This window comes from Elephantulus edwardii, unplaced genomic scaffold (assembly GCF_000299155.1).
Source record: "Elephantulus edwardii isolate Elephantulus edwardi_28Jun2011 unplaced genomic scaffold, EleEdw1.0 scaffold00005, whole genome shotgun sequence".
Lineage (NCBI taxonomy): Eukaryota > Metazoa > Chordata > Mammalia > Macroscelidea > Macroscelididae > Elephantulus > Elephantulus edwardii.
In genome coordinates, this window is record NW_006399755.1 from 10,604,905 (window position 1) to 10,624,063 (window position 19,159).

General features: G+C 43.0%; 1 protein-coding gene across 1 annotated transcript in view; it reads left to right on the forward strand.

Moving 5' to 3' along the window:
* The window catches only part of TCEANC2 (transcription elongation factor A (SII) N-terminal and central domain containing 2), a 77,405-nt gene extending 72,002 nt beyond the window's left edge, over positions 1-5,403 (forward strand). The window contains exon 4 of the mRNA XM_006879711.1: positions 4,403-5,403. Coding sequence (XP_006879773.1) covers positions 4,403-4,591 — 189 coding nt within the window. The 3' untranslated portion in view covers positions 4,592-5,403. The remainder of the gene's footprint in view (positions 1-4,402) is intronic.
* Positions 5,404-19,159: the final 13,756 nt, after the last annotated feature.

The following is a 19,159-nucleotide window of genomic DNA, read 5'->3' on the forward strand; positions in this document are numbered from 1 at the left end:
AAATAAATCAATTGGTATGCTGTCAACTCCTGGAGCCTTGTTTTTTGCCAATTCCTTCATAGCAACTTGAACTTCCTCCTTCATCACCATAGGTTCTTGCTCATATGTTATTTCATGAAATTCCTCTGTGTCAGCCAATTCCTTCTGATACAGTGACTCTGTACTCCTTCCATCTTCTTTTTATACATCCTGGATCATTTAACATTCTACCCAAACTATTCTTAAGTATTTTCACTTGTGGCTTGAATTTGTTTTTCAACTCCTTCAGCTTAAGAAACGCTGAGCGAGTTTGGCCCTTTTGATTTTCTGACTCCAGCTCTCTGCACATTTCATTATAGTATCTTGCTTTGTCGTCCTGAGCTGCCTTTTGAAATTTTCTATTCAGCTCTTTGATTTCTTGATTTCTTCCTTTAGCTTTGGCTTCTCGGAGCTCTAATGCAATATTCAGAGTCTCATCTGACATCCATCTTGGTCTTTTCTTCTTCTTCAGCCTTTATAATGATCTTTTGCATTCTTCATGGACGATTTTCTTGATATCCTCCCAGAGCTCATTTGGTTTACACTCATTTGGTGCTCAAGGCCTCAAACCTGTTCCTGAGATGGTTTTGAAATTCGAGTGGAACAGACTTAGGGTCAAATCTTGGTTCCTGTGGACTTGATTTAATTTTCCTCAATTTCCCCTTATGAGTTACATTTTATTATCATGGAAGCAGGAGTGGCATCCATTTCCTAAACAGCATGCCTCTGGAAATTCTTCAAACTTTGATAAATAGCCATGGTTGTGGAAGGGCTTCAGGCCTTTTGTTCATGGGGTCACCATGAGTCTTGCTCGACTAGACGGCAATCAACAACAACAATCATGAGGGTTTTTAGAATATGCATGCATAAGGAATGTTAGATGTTTTTGTCTTAGTCCCATCACTCCTTTAATATAGCACCTGTCATGCTACCTGCACTTCTGTTTATCATGTTATCTTCTTTCTGGGCTGTGAGATCTTGGAGGGCACATGAAAAGTCTTTTTTTACCTTGTGTCTCCAACAAGCCAGACTCAGAGTGGAGACTTGGCAGCTTATTTGCTGAGTGAAGTATATATAGTATAAGTAATTATGGAGAACGTCAAGACACTCTTGAAGTTTACTTTTTTCTACCTTAGTACTGCAACTTGATGGAGTAGCCTTGGCCTGTTTTAAAACACACATGTATCCTTTCACCCTATCTTCCCAGCCTTCTTTCTTTGGATGTTTCAAACTGGCAGCAGTCTGCTGTCCACCAATCAAGTCTGGGTTCTAGAGAGCCATGGTGTCTAGTGTGCTTACTAGAACCAGCCTGTCTAAGAGATTATCAGTTAGTTATTAGGACTCCAGACCACACATTTTTCTGAACATCTTTTGTCTACAAGACCAAGATAGACATGGGGTCTTACTGCTGGAATAGTCTCACATTCCTCTATAGTCATGTTGTTGTTGTTTTTATATGCCGTAGAGTCACCTGTGACCCTGTGTAGAGCAGCTCTGAACTCTGCCCTGTCCTGAGCCAGTCTCAATAATTCTGACACACCCTAACCCATTGCCCCAGTTACTATATCAATCCATTTCATCTGGGATCTTCCTTTCCTGCGCTGTCCCTCCATCTTTCCAAGCATGATGTCCTTCCCCAAGGATAGGTCCTTCCTGGCCACATGCCCAAAGTATGCGAGACAGAGTTTTAAAATCCTGGTCTCCAAGGAAAAACTTGTTTTCTCCCTCCCCAGTACAGACCTGTTTGTTTTCTTGGCAGTCCATGGTATGTTCAGTACTCTTCTCCAGCACAGCAATTCGTAGGCATCAACCTTATTTCCTCCAGTTTTCTTATTTCTGTTTGTTTTGGACTGTCTCTTAACTCTGAAAAAAAAACTTCACTGCCAGTAAGTTGGTTCTGACTCATCACAACCCTCTATTATAAATCTTTATGGGAGGAGACTGCCCTTGGAGTGACTGGTGGATTGGAACAGCTGACCTTTCAGATTATAGCCCTTTGTGTTGGCAGCCCCATAAGTTACATACTAGGCTAATAGGATATTTAGGTTAGGATATTTTACTATATATCTAGAAGTTCTCTTTGTTTTCCTCTTTTTAAAAACATCTCTTTGTAATTTAAAGTACAGCACACATAATCCATATAATTTAATAACTTTATATAGTTAATAAAACACAAATAAACATGTCTCTGATCCATCTGACATCAGCAGTGATACCCTTTGTTCTAGATCTGGATTGGATTTTTGTCAGTTCCCCATCAGTGAAGTGTTACAACTGCTTTTGAGTGATCTTTAGCAAAACTTTACTTGTATGTGATATTAATGTGGTGTTGTTTTATGGTTTCTCTCATATGTTGCATTACTTTTCTTTAAGTTGAACACAATTATGAATCTCTTCCAGTTAGACAGTTAACTGTTCTCCACATTTCTTAATATAGATGAGTGAGTACTTCCCAGCTTTGCATTCATTTGTTTAAATATCTCGATTGGCATTTCAATCCCTGGAATCTTATTTTTCACTATTACATTCAGGGAAGCTTCTTCCTTCAGTACTATTGGCTCATAATCATATGCCTCCTTCTTAAATGGTTGAAAATTGACCAGTTCTTTTTGGTAATGACTTTCTGCATTCCTCTCATTTTTCCTCGATGCGTCCCTTCATTGTGCGATATCTTACCTATAGACCCCAGTATTCCAATCAAGGCTTGAATTATTGTTTTTTTCCAGTTGGTTTCTAGCTCCAGATCTTTTCACATTTTATCACAACACTACCTTTTCTTCTTGAACCATCTTTTGAGATCTTCTGTTCAGCTCTTTACCATCATTATTTCTTCCATTGGAAAATATGCAACAAATGTGTATGAGAGAGTTTTATCACAGAACAAACTCCTGCTTCCCCTGAGTGAGTCCTCCTCATTGTCCCGGCCTTGCATTATTAGTCTCTTCCTCCTGTAACCAGGCCCTGACTTCCTGGCTGGGCCCCTTTGCAGGAGCTGTTCTCCCAGTTCTTGTTTCTCCTGTAGCATTCAGTACACTTACCACTCCTGTTCACTGCATATCTCCTACCGGATGTGCTCTCCAGGAAGTCAATGACTGTGTCTAACTTGTTCCCTACTTTCTTTTTCCCTAACCCCTACCGCAGGGACTGGCACATAGTAGATGCTGAATAAAGATTTGAAAGGAATGACTGGACTATGGAACCGAAAAATTCAGATTAAAAAAATGAGAAAGATAAGCTTGTTTCAAGGAAATCAATCACCAGCTAAGAAACAAACTCAAAAATAGATCATTACAGTATATTATGATAATGGCTAAGAGAAGCTCAGGAGATTTTAGCAAATTGGAAGAAAAACGTTCAGCCCTTTTGAGCAAGGCTTAAGCATATAAATAGAAGTGTGCTTCTGGGGGGAAATATGCCTTGTCCTGAGAACACGTTCCTGTGCAGAGACATTCAGAAGCATGGAGGCAACTGAGTGCCCAGGCCGGGTCACAGGCAGGATGGGCCAAGGAATGATGAGAGAGAGAGACCTGGAAAAGGAGTCAGGTGAGCAGCTGAGGAGGTCCTTGTCCAGCAGCCCAGCCTGGCCTGGATCCAAGCATATGACAAAGCCCAGACCTGTGCTACTCTGGTGAGACAGGTGACCTCAGAATGACTTGGACCTGAGTTAGAATTACTGCAGGTCTCACCCCTTAGGCCTGGTCTCCTTCTCTGATCCTGCAGAAGGCCTTCTAAGTTCTGCTGTTCTCCAGGAATGCTGAGGAGACAGTTGGTATGACAAAGGGGAAGAAACATGAACTTTAAAGTCAAGATCCAGATTAGGTTCCCTCCTAACTCCTCTTGTTAGTAGCTGTAAGACCTTGAACCTTTACTTCTTTGAACTTTATTTCTTCATCTGTAAAATGAGATAAGAATTATGAACATTAAATGTAAAAAGTTATTTATAAATTACTCTACACTCAAATTAGGATCCATAACCAGGGTTTCTAAAATGCTCTAAGGGGTTAAAAGCCACTTTAAAAGAAAAAAAAAGCATAAACTGTTATACTGATTTATTACCCTTGGTCTTCGTTTCCTGGTTGGTAAAATACAAGGCCCAGAACCCATTGCTTAGTTCAGGCCAGTTTCCTGTTATAATGGCAAATATTACCACCCGGCAGGGGTTGTGAATGAGGTCCCTGTCACAAAGCACATGGCCTTGTTCCTTAATTGCCAGGGTGGAATTAATTTGCTCTTCCTGTTTCTCTTGCGACAGGAAGTAGATGTCCTTGAATTTCAGTTGATTAATGGAGGCCTTTGCTCAGAGTGCTCCAGCCTTTCTTGCTTTTAATCCTTATGCAATACAAGGCTCTAATTTGATAATTTTTTCTGTTTTTTTTTTTTTTAGATGGATCACCTACTGGTTGAAAATATTGAGCGGGAAACGTTTCATCTCTGTTCCCGCCTCATTAATGGGCCATACCGGCGGACAGTGAGGGCCCTGGTCTTCACATTAAAGCACCGAGCTGAAATCCGGGCCCAGGTGAAGAACGGCTTGCTGCCAATCGGCACTTTTGTAAAGACCCACAAAAAGTGACCTGAGAAGGTTCCAACCCTGGACTTGGCAGAGAGGACGGCAGGCCCCTCTCTGCCACTCAAAGACTCTTTTGAGTTTGGGTGATGGCGGAAGCTGGCTGTGCTAAATTTTCCCATGGTGCCGTTCCTTCAGACGGAGGGTGCAGAGAGCTCAGGGAGACAGGCCTGCAGGGACCAGCTTCATTATCTGTAGCTCCTGCGAGTGCTGCCTAACAGGACGCTGTTCCTGGCACTGGCTGTCACTAGGAAGCACTGCACGATTGCCATCACCCAACACAGTGAAAGGGGTGACGGATTTCACTGTGAGCATGCCAAGGACACCTCTAAACCTCCCCCATGTCAGCCAGAGGAAGTTACCACTTTATTTTACCACCCTGCAGGTAACTGAAACTCAATTACTGCTGCCGCTCACTCGGTTCCATCCCCCTGAGTTTAGATAGCTCCGGTGCCTCTCAGAACTCCCCTGTCTGTTCTCTTTGCTCTACCCCAGGGGTGAGCCTGCCAGAGCCAGCCGACTACCCCTTCTTCCCAGAGCTCACTTATCTGAACGTTTCAGCTCTCCCTGGAAGACCTTCTGAGATGGTCTCCGGAGCCCCCATGCTGAGGCTTCTAATGAGGTACTGGCCTCAAGCATCCCCCCACCTCGGGGTTTATTTGAATACGTTGCCTCTGTCGGTTTAGACTATGTAGAAAATGTATAATGAAATTTCTCTTGAATTACTGTAGTAGGGGGAAAAGATACATATTTTTAAATGAAATACTTCTACACCAGCCACCTTCAACAATTATGTAAATGATACTTGCTTTTTTAAAGTGACAATAAACTGGTAATTTTTTTCTAAAACAAAAGGTATGACTTGTTTATCAAAAAGTGTTTGGGATCCAGAAAGGGTACGGTTAGTAAAAGTCAAGGATGATGGAACAAGAATTCAAGGACATGAACAACAACACTCAGCTCATAAGAGCGGTTTGGACCTGCCACAGGAGAAAGAGTTGGCCTTCTGCCTCCATAAAGAGTGACTGCCTTGGAAATCCTATGAGGCAGCTCTCCTCTGTTCTGTAGTATTGTTGTGAGTTAGAACTGACCCAGCTGCAGTGGATTTGGGTTAAGTTTTTTAAGTTAGGAGAGTTGAGTATGATTGTGGTAAAGTGCCAGGTTGTTAAGGAAGGTTGGTGGTTTGAATCTCAGGGGGAAAAGGCCTGGTGATCTGCTTACTGAAGTTCACAGCCACGACTACCCTGTGGAGTGCAGCCAGGCTGGCACACTTCTAATCCTCCAGGCATCACAGTCAACTGGATGGCAACTGGTTTGCTTCTGGAACCTATTCATAATATAAGTAAGAAGCCAGTGTAAATGCAAAGATTTAGAATCCAAACAAAGAGGGGAGAGTTGGTAGAATGAAAAGCAGGGGTCAAAGGGAAAAGACCAACATCATTATCTGTCTTCTAAAGTGCTAGATGCTTTTCCTAAGGCAACATTGGCATGAATTTTTATATAGGGAGCTCTGGTGGCCTAGTGGTAAGGAACCACACTGCAATCCCAAAGGCATGTGGTTCGAATCCACCAGCTGCTCCATGGGGGAATGGTAGGCAGTCTTCCTCTTATGCAGTTTACTGCTTCTGAAAACCTGCTGAAGGGTCAGCTATGGGTCAGTTCTGATTCAGCAGCACACAACTACAACGTGGGTCTTTAGATAGGTGCTTGTTGTTTTGGGTTTTTTTAATTGTTTTTCACATCAGATCTTTCCCATTTCCTTCACAGCCCCCATCAAATTCTCCAATTCTATGATTCATCAAGGTGCTTGTTTTTAAAAGTCCTGTTTAATCCTTACACCTGTTTTATGAAGTTAGTGGTGTTTCCATTTTCTAGATTGATTGATTTATTCAGCAACCGCTTATTGAACACCCATAGTATGGGACGCTATGGATTCCAGACAGTCCCTAGCTGAAACCAAAGTGGAGTGGCTCACAAGATGTTATCATGTTCCGTTTTCCACTACTGGTAACTATGAGAGCCAGAATCATAATAACTACCATAATAATAGTAATAACTATTAAAGGGAACTCTTGATGGTCAAGTGGCAAGAAGCTGTGCTGCAATCCTGAAGGCACACGGTTCAAATCCACCAGCCGCTCCGTGGGAGAAGAGTGGGCAATCTCCTCCTGTCCAATTAACTGCCTCTGTAGACCTGCTGGAGGGTCAGCTGTGGGTCTCTTGACTCGACAGTACACAACAACCACCACAAACAAGTTAGTAAGTTATTAAGCTACCAGTAACTGTCAATTATTGGACACTTCTCTTTGGAAATATTTTTCAAATGACAGAGATGGGAGCATGGAGGCTTAGAAAGAGGGTAGTAACTTACTCCAGGTTACACGGCAGATCCAAGATTCAGAACCAGTTCTGTTTGACTGTATCCAGTCTTCTAGGTTACTTTCACCCGCTCTCATTGTTTTAAGCATTATTTACATCCTGATGATGCTCCAGTTTGTATCTTCAGCCCAGGCCTGTCCCCAGTTTCTGCTGTCTCCTGAATGACATAATGTGGCCTATCATCTTTTTGTTGGAAATACTAATGACCCAGACATACCAGGCAGGAACCCTGTAGGGGTCTGCCCGAGAGCCACCTCACAGTTACCCAACCAAGTCCTGATGATTTTGCATCAAAAAAATTCTTGCCTCTTCTCTGGCTCTGTTATCGTATAAGACTTTATTATTTCTTCTATCAGCCCCTACACCATAACCAGCAGGGAGCTCTGGTGGCGAGTGCTGCAAATTCAGGCTACATGTCTCTAGTAGTTCAAATCCACTGAGAGCTCTGCAGGGAAAAGATGGGAAATCTCTTCTTGTTATGATGTACAGCCTGGGATCCCTGAAGGAGGGTGGAAATGAGCAGAAGCAACTTGATGGCAGTGTGTTTAAGGTCGTGTGTATAGCACTATAAGCAGAGTAGCCACAACTAGAAATCCTCAGAACCCATCAGTAGTTCCCTGTGACCCAGAGGATTGAAGGCAAGCGCCTTAACATGGTTTTCAAGTCTGTTGGTTGATCTCTCCATTGTCACTCCCTCCATTCCTTGGCCCACACTTGACCCTCCACTTTACCAGGCTCCTTCGAGTTCCTCACTGGGTCAGGTTGCTTGAAGGCACTGAATCATTTTTTTTCCTCACACATCCCTCTACCCGCTCTGGAATACTATTCTGTCTCGTTCCCTCCCCTATCTCTACCTTAATACCCTGTATTCATGTATACATATTCATGACTTCTATGGTCATGCTTTTCAATCTCTCTACTTGATTGTAACCTTGAAGTTGGAGATTCGCTCTTATTTATCTGAATCTCTTCAGTGCCTAGAACAGCACTTATCCCAGTAAGTATTTTTAGTGGTAGGAGTCCATGTATCTGTGATCCATCTCCCTGTTTCCACCTTCATCTAAAGTTTATTCTCCACACAGCAGCCAGAATAAATTCTGTAATATATAAGACAGGCCATCATTTCTCTGCTCAAAATCTTCAGTAGCTGCCAGTCTCACACAGCAAAATCTCAAAGCCTTACCTACAAGAGCCAACATACTGTGATCCCGGGCTGCTTTTTTACCAGTTCTGTCCAGTTCTCAAGCTGCTGAGGTCCCGTTAGCCCTTTTTCTTGTTTGAGTCTGTGTATGAGGCACACATCTCCTGGAGTCTGCACTTACTCTTCCTCTAACAACCGTGCTTTCCTTCAGGTGTTGCATGTTGCTGCCCTCACTTGATTCCCACCTCTGTTCCCTCAGCACCTTAAATAAATAGTACCTCTTCCCAACCACTCTCTAATGCTCTCTCCTGCTTTATTTTCCTTTAGAGCATTTATTCTTCCTTGATAGTTATTTGCTTGTTTCTTTATCTCCAAGAATTTAAGCGTTAGGGGAGCTCTGGTGGCCTAGTGGCAAGAAGCTGCACTGCAATCCCAGAAGTGCATGGTTCAAATCCACCAGATGCTCTGCCGAGAAAGGAGGGACAATCTCCTCCTGTACCAGTCAGATCTGATTTGACGGTACACAGACACACACACACACACACAAATAATAATTTAAAAAAAAAGAATTTAAGCGCCAGAAAAATTAGTCTTTGTTTTACTTCCTGTTGTGTCTCCAGAATCTCAAACAGGACAAGGTGAGTCTCCATAGATGTTTATTGGTTGTGGAAAGGCATTAGTTCCAATCAAGGAAAGTTTCCTTGAGGAGATGATACCTTCTTGTAGTCTAAAAGGAAAACAACTAATTAAACAACTAACTAAACAACAATTAACAAAAGGACTTGGCTAATTGGGTAGTTGAAGTGCGTGCCCAGCAGAGAAAACCAGGTATGGAAAGGTCCAGAGGTGTCAGATATATGGATGAATGGAGTGGAAGATATAGGCAGGAGAGTAGTTGGAGATGAGGCAAGAGAGGAAGACGAGGACCAGATTTGAAGGGCTTTAAGCAGCTGGTGAAGTTATTTGGACTGATTCCTTGCAGGAAATCACTAGCTTTGTGTTAACAGGCTGTTTGAAGGGGAAACGGGTGCAAGGAGAAGGGCTGGAGTTAGGAAACTTCATTTATAAACAACCAAAGAGTTCTGTTAACTTAGGAACCCAGAACAAGTTGAAAACAAATTTCTCTCTGGCTGAAAGGCTTCACTGGTGATAGTTGGAAAGTAAAATGATTGCAGAGATGTGCTTTAGAGATTTGGAAAGCAGACTGCGTTATTTGTGGCTGTTTTCTCCTTGATGCATGTGCAGAATTTCCATGAACACTAATGGAGCTATTCTGAGTGCTTGTCAAAGGGAAGGAGGCTTACAGACATCCACCAAGAAGCATCCCTGAATTCTAGCCTGTTAAAAATGAAAGAGCTCCTGAAATGGAGTGAGAGAAGTTCCTGGACCTCTGTAAGTCTAGGCGTGGATATATCTTCTAAGTGTTTCCATTCAAGTTGCTAGAGGAAACTTGGGGGAAGTAAATAGCATAAAGTCCGCTAAGCAGCTTAGTGATACTTTTCTTGTAGTTAGATTGGTGGTCCTCATCCTCTGGGTAAGGACCGAGTCTCTCAATTTCCATTGATTCCAATCAGTAAATACAACCCACCTGGTGTATGCCAAGGCCTAGTCTGACACTGGGTGGGCAACAGCAGTAAATGAGATAATTTCCACCTTCACGGCGCACTTAGTCCTGAGGGAGGCAAATACGGAAGTAAATAATTAAAGAATGTTGATAATTTCCTGTAAATATTTACTTAAAATGTTGAAAAAGTGATAACACTCTAGGGTGAAAAAATGTTGAGAGAGGAGTGAACATGTGAACCAAGTCTTAGAGGCGAAGTTAGGAGATTGTAGCAGGGACACAGCTGTAAGGGTCAGTGACATTCATTGAAGCGTAATGCTCTTAGGAATGATGAAAAGAAAAACTAGGCAAAAAATAGCCAGAGGATTAGAGACCCTGTCAAGGAGTTTGAACTCAAAATAATAATAGTAAGTCATTAAAAAAAAAAAAAATTAGGAACAGAAAGACCTAATCAGATGTGTTTTTAAAAGATTGAAAATGTTCTACAAAAACAGGTATTGGAGTGTTTTTTTTTTTTTTTAATCCCAATGACTTAAAGCAAAGGAAAGAAATACTTTGAGAGTCACTAAGTGAAGAGTTTGTGTTTTGGGTTTTCTTTTGTTTTTTGACAAATGAAGTTTAGAGTTGACCAAGCAGATACCATTAGTGAGTCCCAGGTTTGAAAAATGTCAGGAGGCCCGATTAATCCATTTATTGTGTTCAATGGTGAAAGAACAGGCAGCTGGACTTTTTTCATTTATAGAATATCAGGTTGTTTAACTTGTGCCTGTCAACCTTGGTTTTCTTTTGCTACCGCCTCAGGCCTCAGAGCCTTAACTGGGAGATTTGTAATGTGCTTTGGATGTGTTTATCACAGCCAGATGGGATGAGGGCTCTTTGTTACTGCCCATTACTGCTATCGAAGGGAGTTCATCCAGAAAACAAGTCTTTGGGAACGTCGATTATTTCGATGACACTGTCTTGCTTTTAAACAGTTTGGATAATAATTATATTTCAATCAACCAAAATTATACAATTGCTGTCCAAGATGGATTTACAAATAAACTGAGAAGGTTGGTTTTGAGATCCCAAAAGACCAAGGTAGTCAATGCTGGCTGTTGGGTTTTCTGTCCATCTTGAAGTTATTTATTCAGCACCTGTTTACCAAATCCTTATGTGCAGTTACAAAGGTGACGGGGATAAATAAGACAGTCTTTGACCTTGAGAGGTTCTAGTGGAGACAGATAATAAACAGACCCTTAAAATAAATCAAGTGATATAATTAGAGAAATAGACAAATACTATGAGTTAGAGGAATTCAAAGAAAGGGAAGTAAGAAAGTCAGTGGTGGTGTTGAGTACCTTCAAGTCAGACTGACACAGAGCTGACCCTACAGCAAGTTTTCAGAGGTAGTAAAACACATGGGAGTTGATTGCCCATCTTTCTCCCCTGAAGCAGCTGGTGGACTTGAACTGTGTGCCTTCCAGTTGACAGCACAGCTCCTTACTACTAGGCCACCAGAGCTCCCTTCACTGATAATGTAAGAATGACAGAAATTAGTGCCAACTTTAAAGACATACAGGTTGCCAGGACAGAGATGCCTTGTACCTATCTAATTCCCCAGTCTGACCTTTACAAAACTCAGATGGAATCAGGAAGATGACAGTGAGCTGCAGCAAAATCAACTAAGTGGTGGTTCTGATAGCAGCTGCTGTGCCAGATGTGGCGTCATCTCTAGAGCAGATTAGTGTATTCCTCAGTCCCTGGTATCCAGCCACTGATCTGGCAGATGCATTCCTTCTCCTTCCATGTCTGAAAGGAAGATCAGAAACAGCTCATATTCACTCGGAATAGACAAGGATATATACATTTGCAGTCTCTCCCTGGAGCACTCAGCTTGCCCACCTTCTCCCACAACGCAAGCTGAATAGACCTGCCCTGTTTAGACACCCTGTAGAATATTTTAGGGATCTGCTATATTGAGGACATCAGCTAATTGAGACTGATGAGCAAGAAACAGCAAGTTAGGAAAGCAATCAATAACAACAACAACAAGAGTCTTTAGGGAGCTCTGGTGGCCTAGTGGCAAGAAGCTACACTGCAATCCCGAAAGTACGCAGTTCGAATCCACCAGATGCTCTGCTGGAGAAGGAGGAACAAGCTCCAATCAGATCCAATTTGATGGTACACAACAACAAAAATCAACCAGCAAATATGCTGGGGACGTGTACTACAGAGAGTGGGAGAAAGCATATTAAGTTTCAGGGGCCAGATAACAGTGGGATTTTTAGGGGTCCCAGTGGTCTAGGGTATACCAGGGACATGTAATTATATGTAATTATTTATCTTAATAAATAATTACATCTCTCATTTTTACCATGAAGGAAGCACAATGCCCAGGCCTCTGAGTTTTGGAGACAGCATATTCCACACCTGAGAATACGGCCCCACTTCATGTACTGGGTGACTCAGAAGGGTGTCAGTTTTATTTGCACTAACAACAGAAAAAAGGCTCAGCAGTAGGTTAAGGCTAAAGACACCCTACTGATGATCCTATGGTATTAGAGGTATCTGTAGTGGAAAAAAAGATACCATGGAGTTTATGATAAGGTCCAGTAAGAGGATCATAATGCAGACTCCAATATGAAGATCATAATGGAGCAAGGCCAGACCATCTGTAACACAGAAATAGACATTAAAAAAAAAAGCCAGCTCCCAGCTTACTTCTGATTCTGATAGAGATGAAATGTCTGACCACGGATCACCAGCTGACCATGTGGCCAAAGCTGCTCATCATGGGCTGGAGTCTGTCCGAGCCACCAAGTCATAAAGTCAGGCAAACACAACAATTCATCACAGGGTAGAAGAGGTACAACTGGGATTGAGCACAAGACGGGCCAGAGGGCAGAAGTTAACTGCCTGAGCAGATGGTCCAGACATCTATGTCATCCACCACCTTTGCACCAGTGCCCCTCTCAGCTCACACCTATGGCTGCCTGGGGAGTTCCTTAGAGCCAGCTGACAAAACTGGAGAAAGGGAAGCTTTGTTCATGGATGGGTTGGCTCAGTATTGTCAGCAAGCCAAAAATAGACTGTGGCTGCACTGCGGCCCTACACAGCAGTGTCCTTGAAAGACAGCAGCAAGGGGGAAATTCTTCCAATGTGCAGAGCTTTGAGTAGTGTGTCTCCTCATCTACGTTTTACGGAAAGAGAAGAGGCCTGTGATAAGAATATACATGGGTTTCATGAATGGTAAGAGGTTAATGAAGGAACTGGAAGAAATAAGCTTGGAAAATCAAGGACGAGGAGATCTGAACTAGAGGCCTGTGGCTGGAGCTTACTAAGTGTGAAGATCTTTGTGTTACATGGTAACACCAGCTAGGAAGCATATGCCTTGGGAGAAGAACTAAACCACCAAGTCCATCAGCCAACCTCTTAAAGCCATGCTAGTGCTGGCACAATGGGCTCATGAAAAGATAAATCAGTGACATGGAGGGTATGTATGTATAGATGGACGGGCAGGTCCACGAGGGCTCCCACTCACCAGGGCTGGCCTGCAGCAACATAGTCCCCCTGCCAACACCTCTGCTAATGTCTCCATCCCTGAGACTAGCAATAGGCTGACACTGGTGCAAGTTCATAGTCAGCTGTGCTGCAGACACTGAGACTAATAATTTGGTGGCAAGTTAATACATTGATCTTCTACTCTGGAAAGAGCAGCATTTAATTTTTACTGGAATAGACACCTATTCCAGACACAAGTTTGCTTATAGGGCTCCATCCATCCAGCACAGGATGGAACTGCTGCTAGGGCTGCATCTAGTACATCTCTCCAAGGGTTTACAGAGCATTTAATCCACTGACATGGGATCTGTTTATGCTTTCACTTTACAATCCTTAAGCTTTCGGTTTGGAACCATCTTTTGAAAGCAATACTGAGGCATCAGCTCAGAAATGATACCTTGCCAGGTCATGTCCTTCAGGATGCATATTCTAAACCAAAAACCTTTACAAGGGGCTTTGTCTCTAGCAGGCAGAGTACGCGGATCCAGGACTCACCGTATGAAAGCAGGCATGATCTCATTCTGTCCCTCTCACTGACCACTTAGGGTATTTGTACTTCCTGTCCACAAACTGAACTCTGTAGATTTAGAGGTCCTGGTACTACTGAGCTGTGACTGCCACCCAGGTAAGGGCCTTCTGTGCTGTGCTGCCAAACAAAAGGTCAGCAACCCAATTCACCATTTGCTGCTCTGGAGAAAGATGGGTAGTCTCCTTCCATCAAGAGTCAAAGCCCCAGAGAATTAATCAGTGGTCGCCCATGAGTTGGAATCTGCTGGACAGCAGTGGCTTGCTTTGGGTTCATCCACCCACTTAATTGAGCTACTTGTTTCAAAGCAAGGACAGACAAGGAGAGAAGTCATTCTTTCAGAGATATTTGACCTTGATCATCAGGAGAAGGTAAGGCTACTGGGAAATGATGGAATGGAGGAAGGGATATCTTTGGTACTCAGTTGATGTATCTGGAGACTTGTCCAATATTTAGGATAAACAGACAAATTCAGGAACTGTGCCCTAAGAAGGGTATAATGACCACAAGCTCAGACCCCTCAGAGCTGAGGGTCTAAATAGATGATGCCACCAGTTAAGTCACTGGGACCAGTAGAAGTGCTATCAAGGGAATCTAGAGTGGACAGAGGAAGAAAAAGACAAGAAGTACAAGTTACAGCTTCAAGGTCAGTCACAAACTCTAGTTTCTCCTCCTCACTTTCTCCCAGGAAAATGGACTTGACCAATATTCTAAAAGAGCTGCTGTTAAAGCTTATATGAAGTAAAGCTGAAGAGCACACAAGATAGGCTGTAGAAAAGTTCCTTCCAACACACACACACACACACACACACACACTGACGTGGTCTCCATCCCTACCCTGGCAGTCCTCAGTTCTTTCCCAGGATATATAGATACCAGCCCCATTCCCCCAATTGGGGACAAATTTGAAAGTCCTATTTGCTCAGCACACAGATTGAGTAGATACAGTAAAAAGATACAGCCTGACACACACCTTTGCTGATTTTAAGCCATATAGTATCCCCTTGTGTTCAAACGAGTGCCTCTTGGTCTAACTCAGGTTCTACATGAGCTCAATGAAGTGTTCTAGAATTTCCATTCTTTGTAACGCTATTCATAATGTGCTGTGAACAAAATAGTTGAATGCCTTTGTGTAGTCAATAAAGCACAGGTAAAAAAATCTGACATCTCTGCTTTCAGCCAAGATGCATCAAACTGGACATCTCTCACTGCACATGTTTTTAATATGACTTGAACTTTTGACAGTTTCCTGCTGTAACTATTCCCTAATGTGAACTATTTTTGCATTATCTTAAGCAAAATTTTACTTGTGAGCGCCTTTCTCCTCACATTATAACAGGTGAACTCATCACATGATATCAAGGTAACTTCTTGGAATTCTTCTCTAAGGAAAAATGATCCCTTCTTCCTAATTTTTTTCTTTTTCCTTTTTTTCCAGTATGGACCCACCAAAACAGACCTGTGAAAACCATTAGATTGATTTGTATTTCCAGGTCTCACAAGTTTTCTACCTTTGACAAGACACCATCTCTGCCTTTAACCAAATCTTAGCACTCTTCTTTCACTCTTTTCAGGGAAAAATATTCACGTTTCCCTTCTCTGACAGGGTTTTGCCTTACACAATTTCCGGCTCTCCATTTAACTCTATTTATTTATACTATGGGATGAAATTCAGTCTGAGGAGTTTTTTTCCACCACAATGGAAATAAATTCATAGATTGTATGTTTTCTGCATTAAAAATATATACAAATATACATACTGTTTGGGAATGGGTTCTATGAGGGGCAAGGGTTGTTATTTGTGTTGTTTTGGAATTGGTTTTTTTTACCTCCTCAGTTCTTCATGACTTCTTTGAGTAGATAGCTGCTAACTTGTGCTATTCAACTAGAAACTTTAAACTATCCCACTTTCCAGACCTCAAGTTCCTTATCTGAGTAAAGAGGAGGTTTTATGAAATTATCTTAGCAATACAGGCTGTGTGTAGTTTTATAAATGTTTATCTATTAGTAGAACTTCAGTCCTTAAAGGCAAAGGTTCTCTTCTCTTATTTATGTTGGAAAATGAACCCAGAGCCTAATAGCCCTTGAACAGATCCCCTAAGCATAATCAATATTTATAACTCCTCTTGCAGCTCCAAATAGTTCCCCTTCCCGCTCTTTAATCCCTCTAAGTGGAATTTTGTTTCCCTGTGGTAGGTAAGCTGTGCTGCAATTCCGAAGGCATGTGGCCTCTGAAAACCCACTGAAAGGTCGGCCACAGGTCGGTTCTGGCTCGACGACACACACCACCACCAACAGCCATCCTCAGCACCCTGAGGCCTGGCATTCAAGACCCTCCTTACCAGGAATTTGCTGACCTCTCCAACCTGCCCCTTGTACATCTCATCTACCGATATGCTGCAGCTCACTGCCATTCTTATCAACCCCATGAGTGAAAATGCTTGTAGAATGAACACCAACTCTTCTGTGCCAGGTTCTATGATAACCTGGTGGCATAAAAGTGAAATGCTCAGCTGTTAAGCAGAAGGTTGGCCCTTTGAACTTATTACCCAGCACCTCTCAGGGAGAAAGGCCTACTCATCTGCTCCCCTCAAGACTGCAGTCTAGGAACTCCTATGGGGCGGTTCCTCTCTGTCACATGGGGTCACTGTGGGTCAGAATCAACTTAATGGCACAGAACAACATGCTGGGATTCAGGCCTCAGAGATGAACCAGACTGGGCCTCGTAGTCACAAGTTCATAATCCAATTCAGGGATGGAGTACTTGATCCATAGCAATCTGACCTAATAGAGGAGTGAACACAGGACTTAACTATGTTATAGAGGGACTTGGTCTTCAGGTGATCAGGAAAATTTTTGCAGCGACATTGGATTGAGCTGCCTTTAAACAGGTGTACAGAAACTTACCTAGCAGTAAATGGGAGAGGAGGGAGCAGGGACAAGTATGTACCTTGAGGAGAAATACGGTGAGTGAGCCGGGAACAATAGAAAGAATGTGACTGGAGCCAAAGAAGAATGTCCAGAAATGAAAGGGGGCTGTGTAGATGGAGGCTCTAAATTCTGGGATGGGAATTTATATTGGGGGGAATTCTTTATAAAGTTTGAGATGAGAAAACGTAATTGTGGAGTCCATGTATACTGCAGTTAACATGCTCAGATACTAACCAGAAGGTTGGAAGTTCTAATCCACCTAGGAAGGACTGGAGATCCACATCGGAAAACTCAGCCATTGAAGGTGTTACGGAGCACAATCTGCTCTGACCCAGGGTGGTCGTGAGTTGGTGTGAACTGTACAGGTGGGACTAGAGCTTAGTTAACTAGCAGATACAGAGCACCTGAAACACACCAGCCTCTGTTTATTACATTTTTTCCCCCTCTGCACATAAATGTGACCTTATGCAGGGCAAGGGTTGGGTCTGATTTCTTTCTTTGTCCTCAGCACAGAGCTGTATGGTATGAATGAACTAGAAGACCTGGTGAACCACACACACACACACACACACACACACACACACACACACACCCCATGCCTGAGCCCTGCCTAGGATCTTACTGTGTAGCCCTGGGGGCCAGGCGCTCCCTTTGCCTGGGCTTTTCATGCTTCTGAGGTTGGTCCAGGCCAGTAAATCTTCTCATTGTAGTACTTGGCACGATCTAAACACACTGTGTGTACTTCTTCATTCATTCACTTATTTACTGACATCAGTCTTTACCGCCAGCACACGGTTTCATGAGGACATTGAATTTTTCTGTCTTTTCCTCCCTCAGTCTTCAGTACATGGCAGAGCATGTTGGCCCCTTCCCCCCCTACACCTCCAGCTGGCCCATGAGAACTGTGCAGCCAGGAGACAGTCTGGGCTACCGAGGAAAAGCTAATCCTAACCATGTAGGCTAACAGATGGTGGGAGCCCAGAGCTGAGGCAGTTTTTATTAGTCTACGTTGCTTTTGCTGGGAATAGGATTAGCATAAATACGATCCTCAGCAAGTGGATAAGGTAAAGCTCTGTTAGTTACATTGAGATTTTGTTCCCCTGCCACAATCCAGCACCATCCTTTCATTGGGTTAGTCCAAGGTCAAATGGACCAGCAGTGAGGAGGGTCACATACCCTGAGAATCTCTCTCAGACCCTCGCACCGTCTTTCATTGGGTTAGTCCAAGGTCAAATGGACCGGCAATGAGGAGGGTCACATACCCTGAGAATCCCTCTCAGATCCTCCTTGCTCAGCTTCCTCCAAACTCTCTCCACATTGACCTCCATGTTGACCCTTCTAACCCAAATCCAACCTCATCACACCTTTCACTAATACTAGTGCCCTGCATTGAAGCTCAAACACTAAGAATGAAGATATGACGATGGGAGCTACCACGAACCCAACAGCTTACCATTTGACAGGTAAAAACTGAAGGCCCCCCAATGGTGAATGACTTGCCCAAGGTTCCTCAGCCGGAAGGCTGCAGAGTCAGGCTGCAGGCTCATGTCTGTAAGAGCGAGGCCCTTCCCAAGGAGACCTGCCTCCTTCCTTCTCCAGCCAAAGCTGCCAGGCTTGTCGGAAGCCCTGACTGCTGCCTGTCTGACTCAGCAAGGACCCAAATCAAAGCCAGCTGTCTCTCTGCGACTCCGTTTCCTGGCTCACAAGTATTTCTCCTTAACCTCTTTCTCTTCAGCTCCTTCAAGGATCATTTACCATTTTTAGGGAGTAGTTTTTCTACAAATAGCCTTTTAAAAACACTTTTTTTCCTTTTTTAATCTATTATTAATTTCAATGACAATTTACAGAGACTTTGGATTTCCATTCATTCATTGTTGCACTTTTCTCCCCTCCCAACCCTCCCTCCCAGTACACTACCCTCTTGGAAAAGTAAAAGAAAAATTCTTTCATTGTTTCACAATCCCTCCCCCCAGGTCCATTCCACTATACAGCCTTCACTCTGGACTCCTGTCATGACAAAAATACCTAATCACATATCCCTTTTAAACAATTTTCTCCCTCGTCTGTTTCAATGCAATATACATTATTGAACCCATCTTTCTCAGTCTTCCCCCAACCCCGATGTCAGTCCTGTTTTACAACAGTTTACCATGCAGTATTTACAAATACCATGCAGTAGTTGTCCTTTTGTGACTGAGATACTTAGCATAATGTCCTCCACAGTCACCTATTTTGAATAACATTGCATGAGTTCCAAGTTCCTTGTTTTTCAATGCAGCGTAGTATTCCATTGTGTGAATATACCACAGCTTCTCTATCCATTTGTTTGTTGATGGGCACTTAGGTTGTTTCCAACTACTTTCTATTGTGAAATAAGCCACGGTCTCTAACATCATTGCTTCTCAGTACTCTGGAGAGATCCCTGACATCAGATTTTTCCAGTGCAATTTGTCTTTCCATTTTCTAACTGCTGGTGTCAAGCAAGCTGAA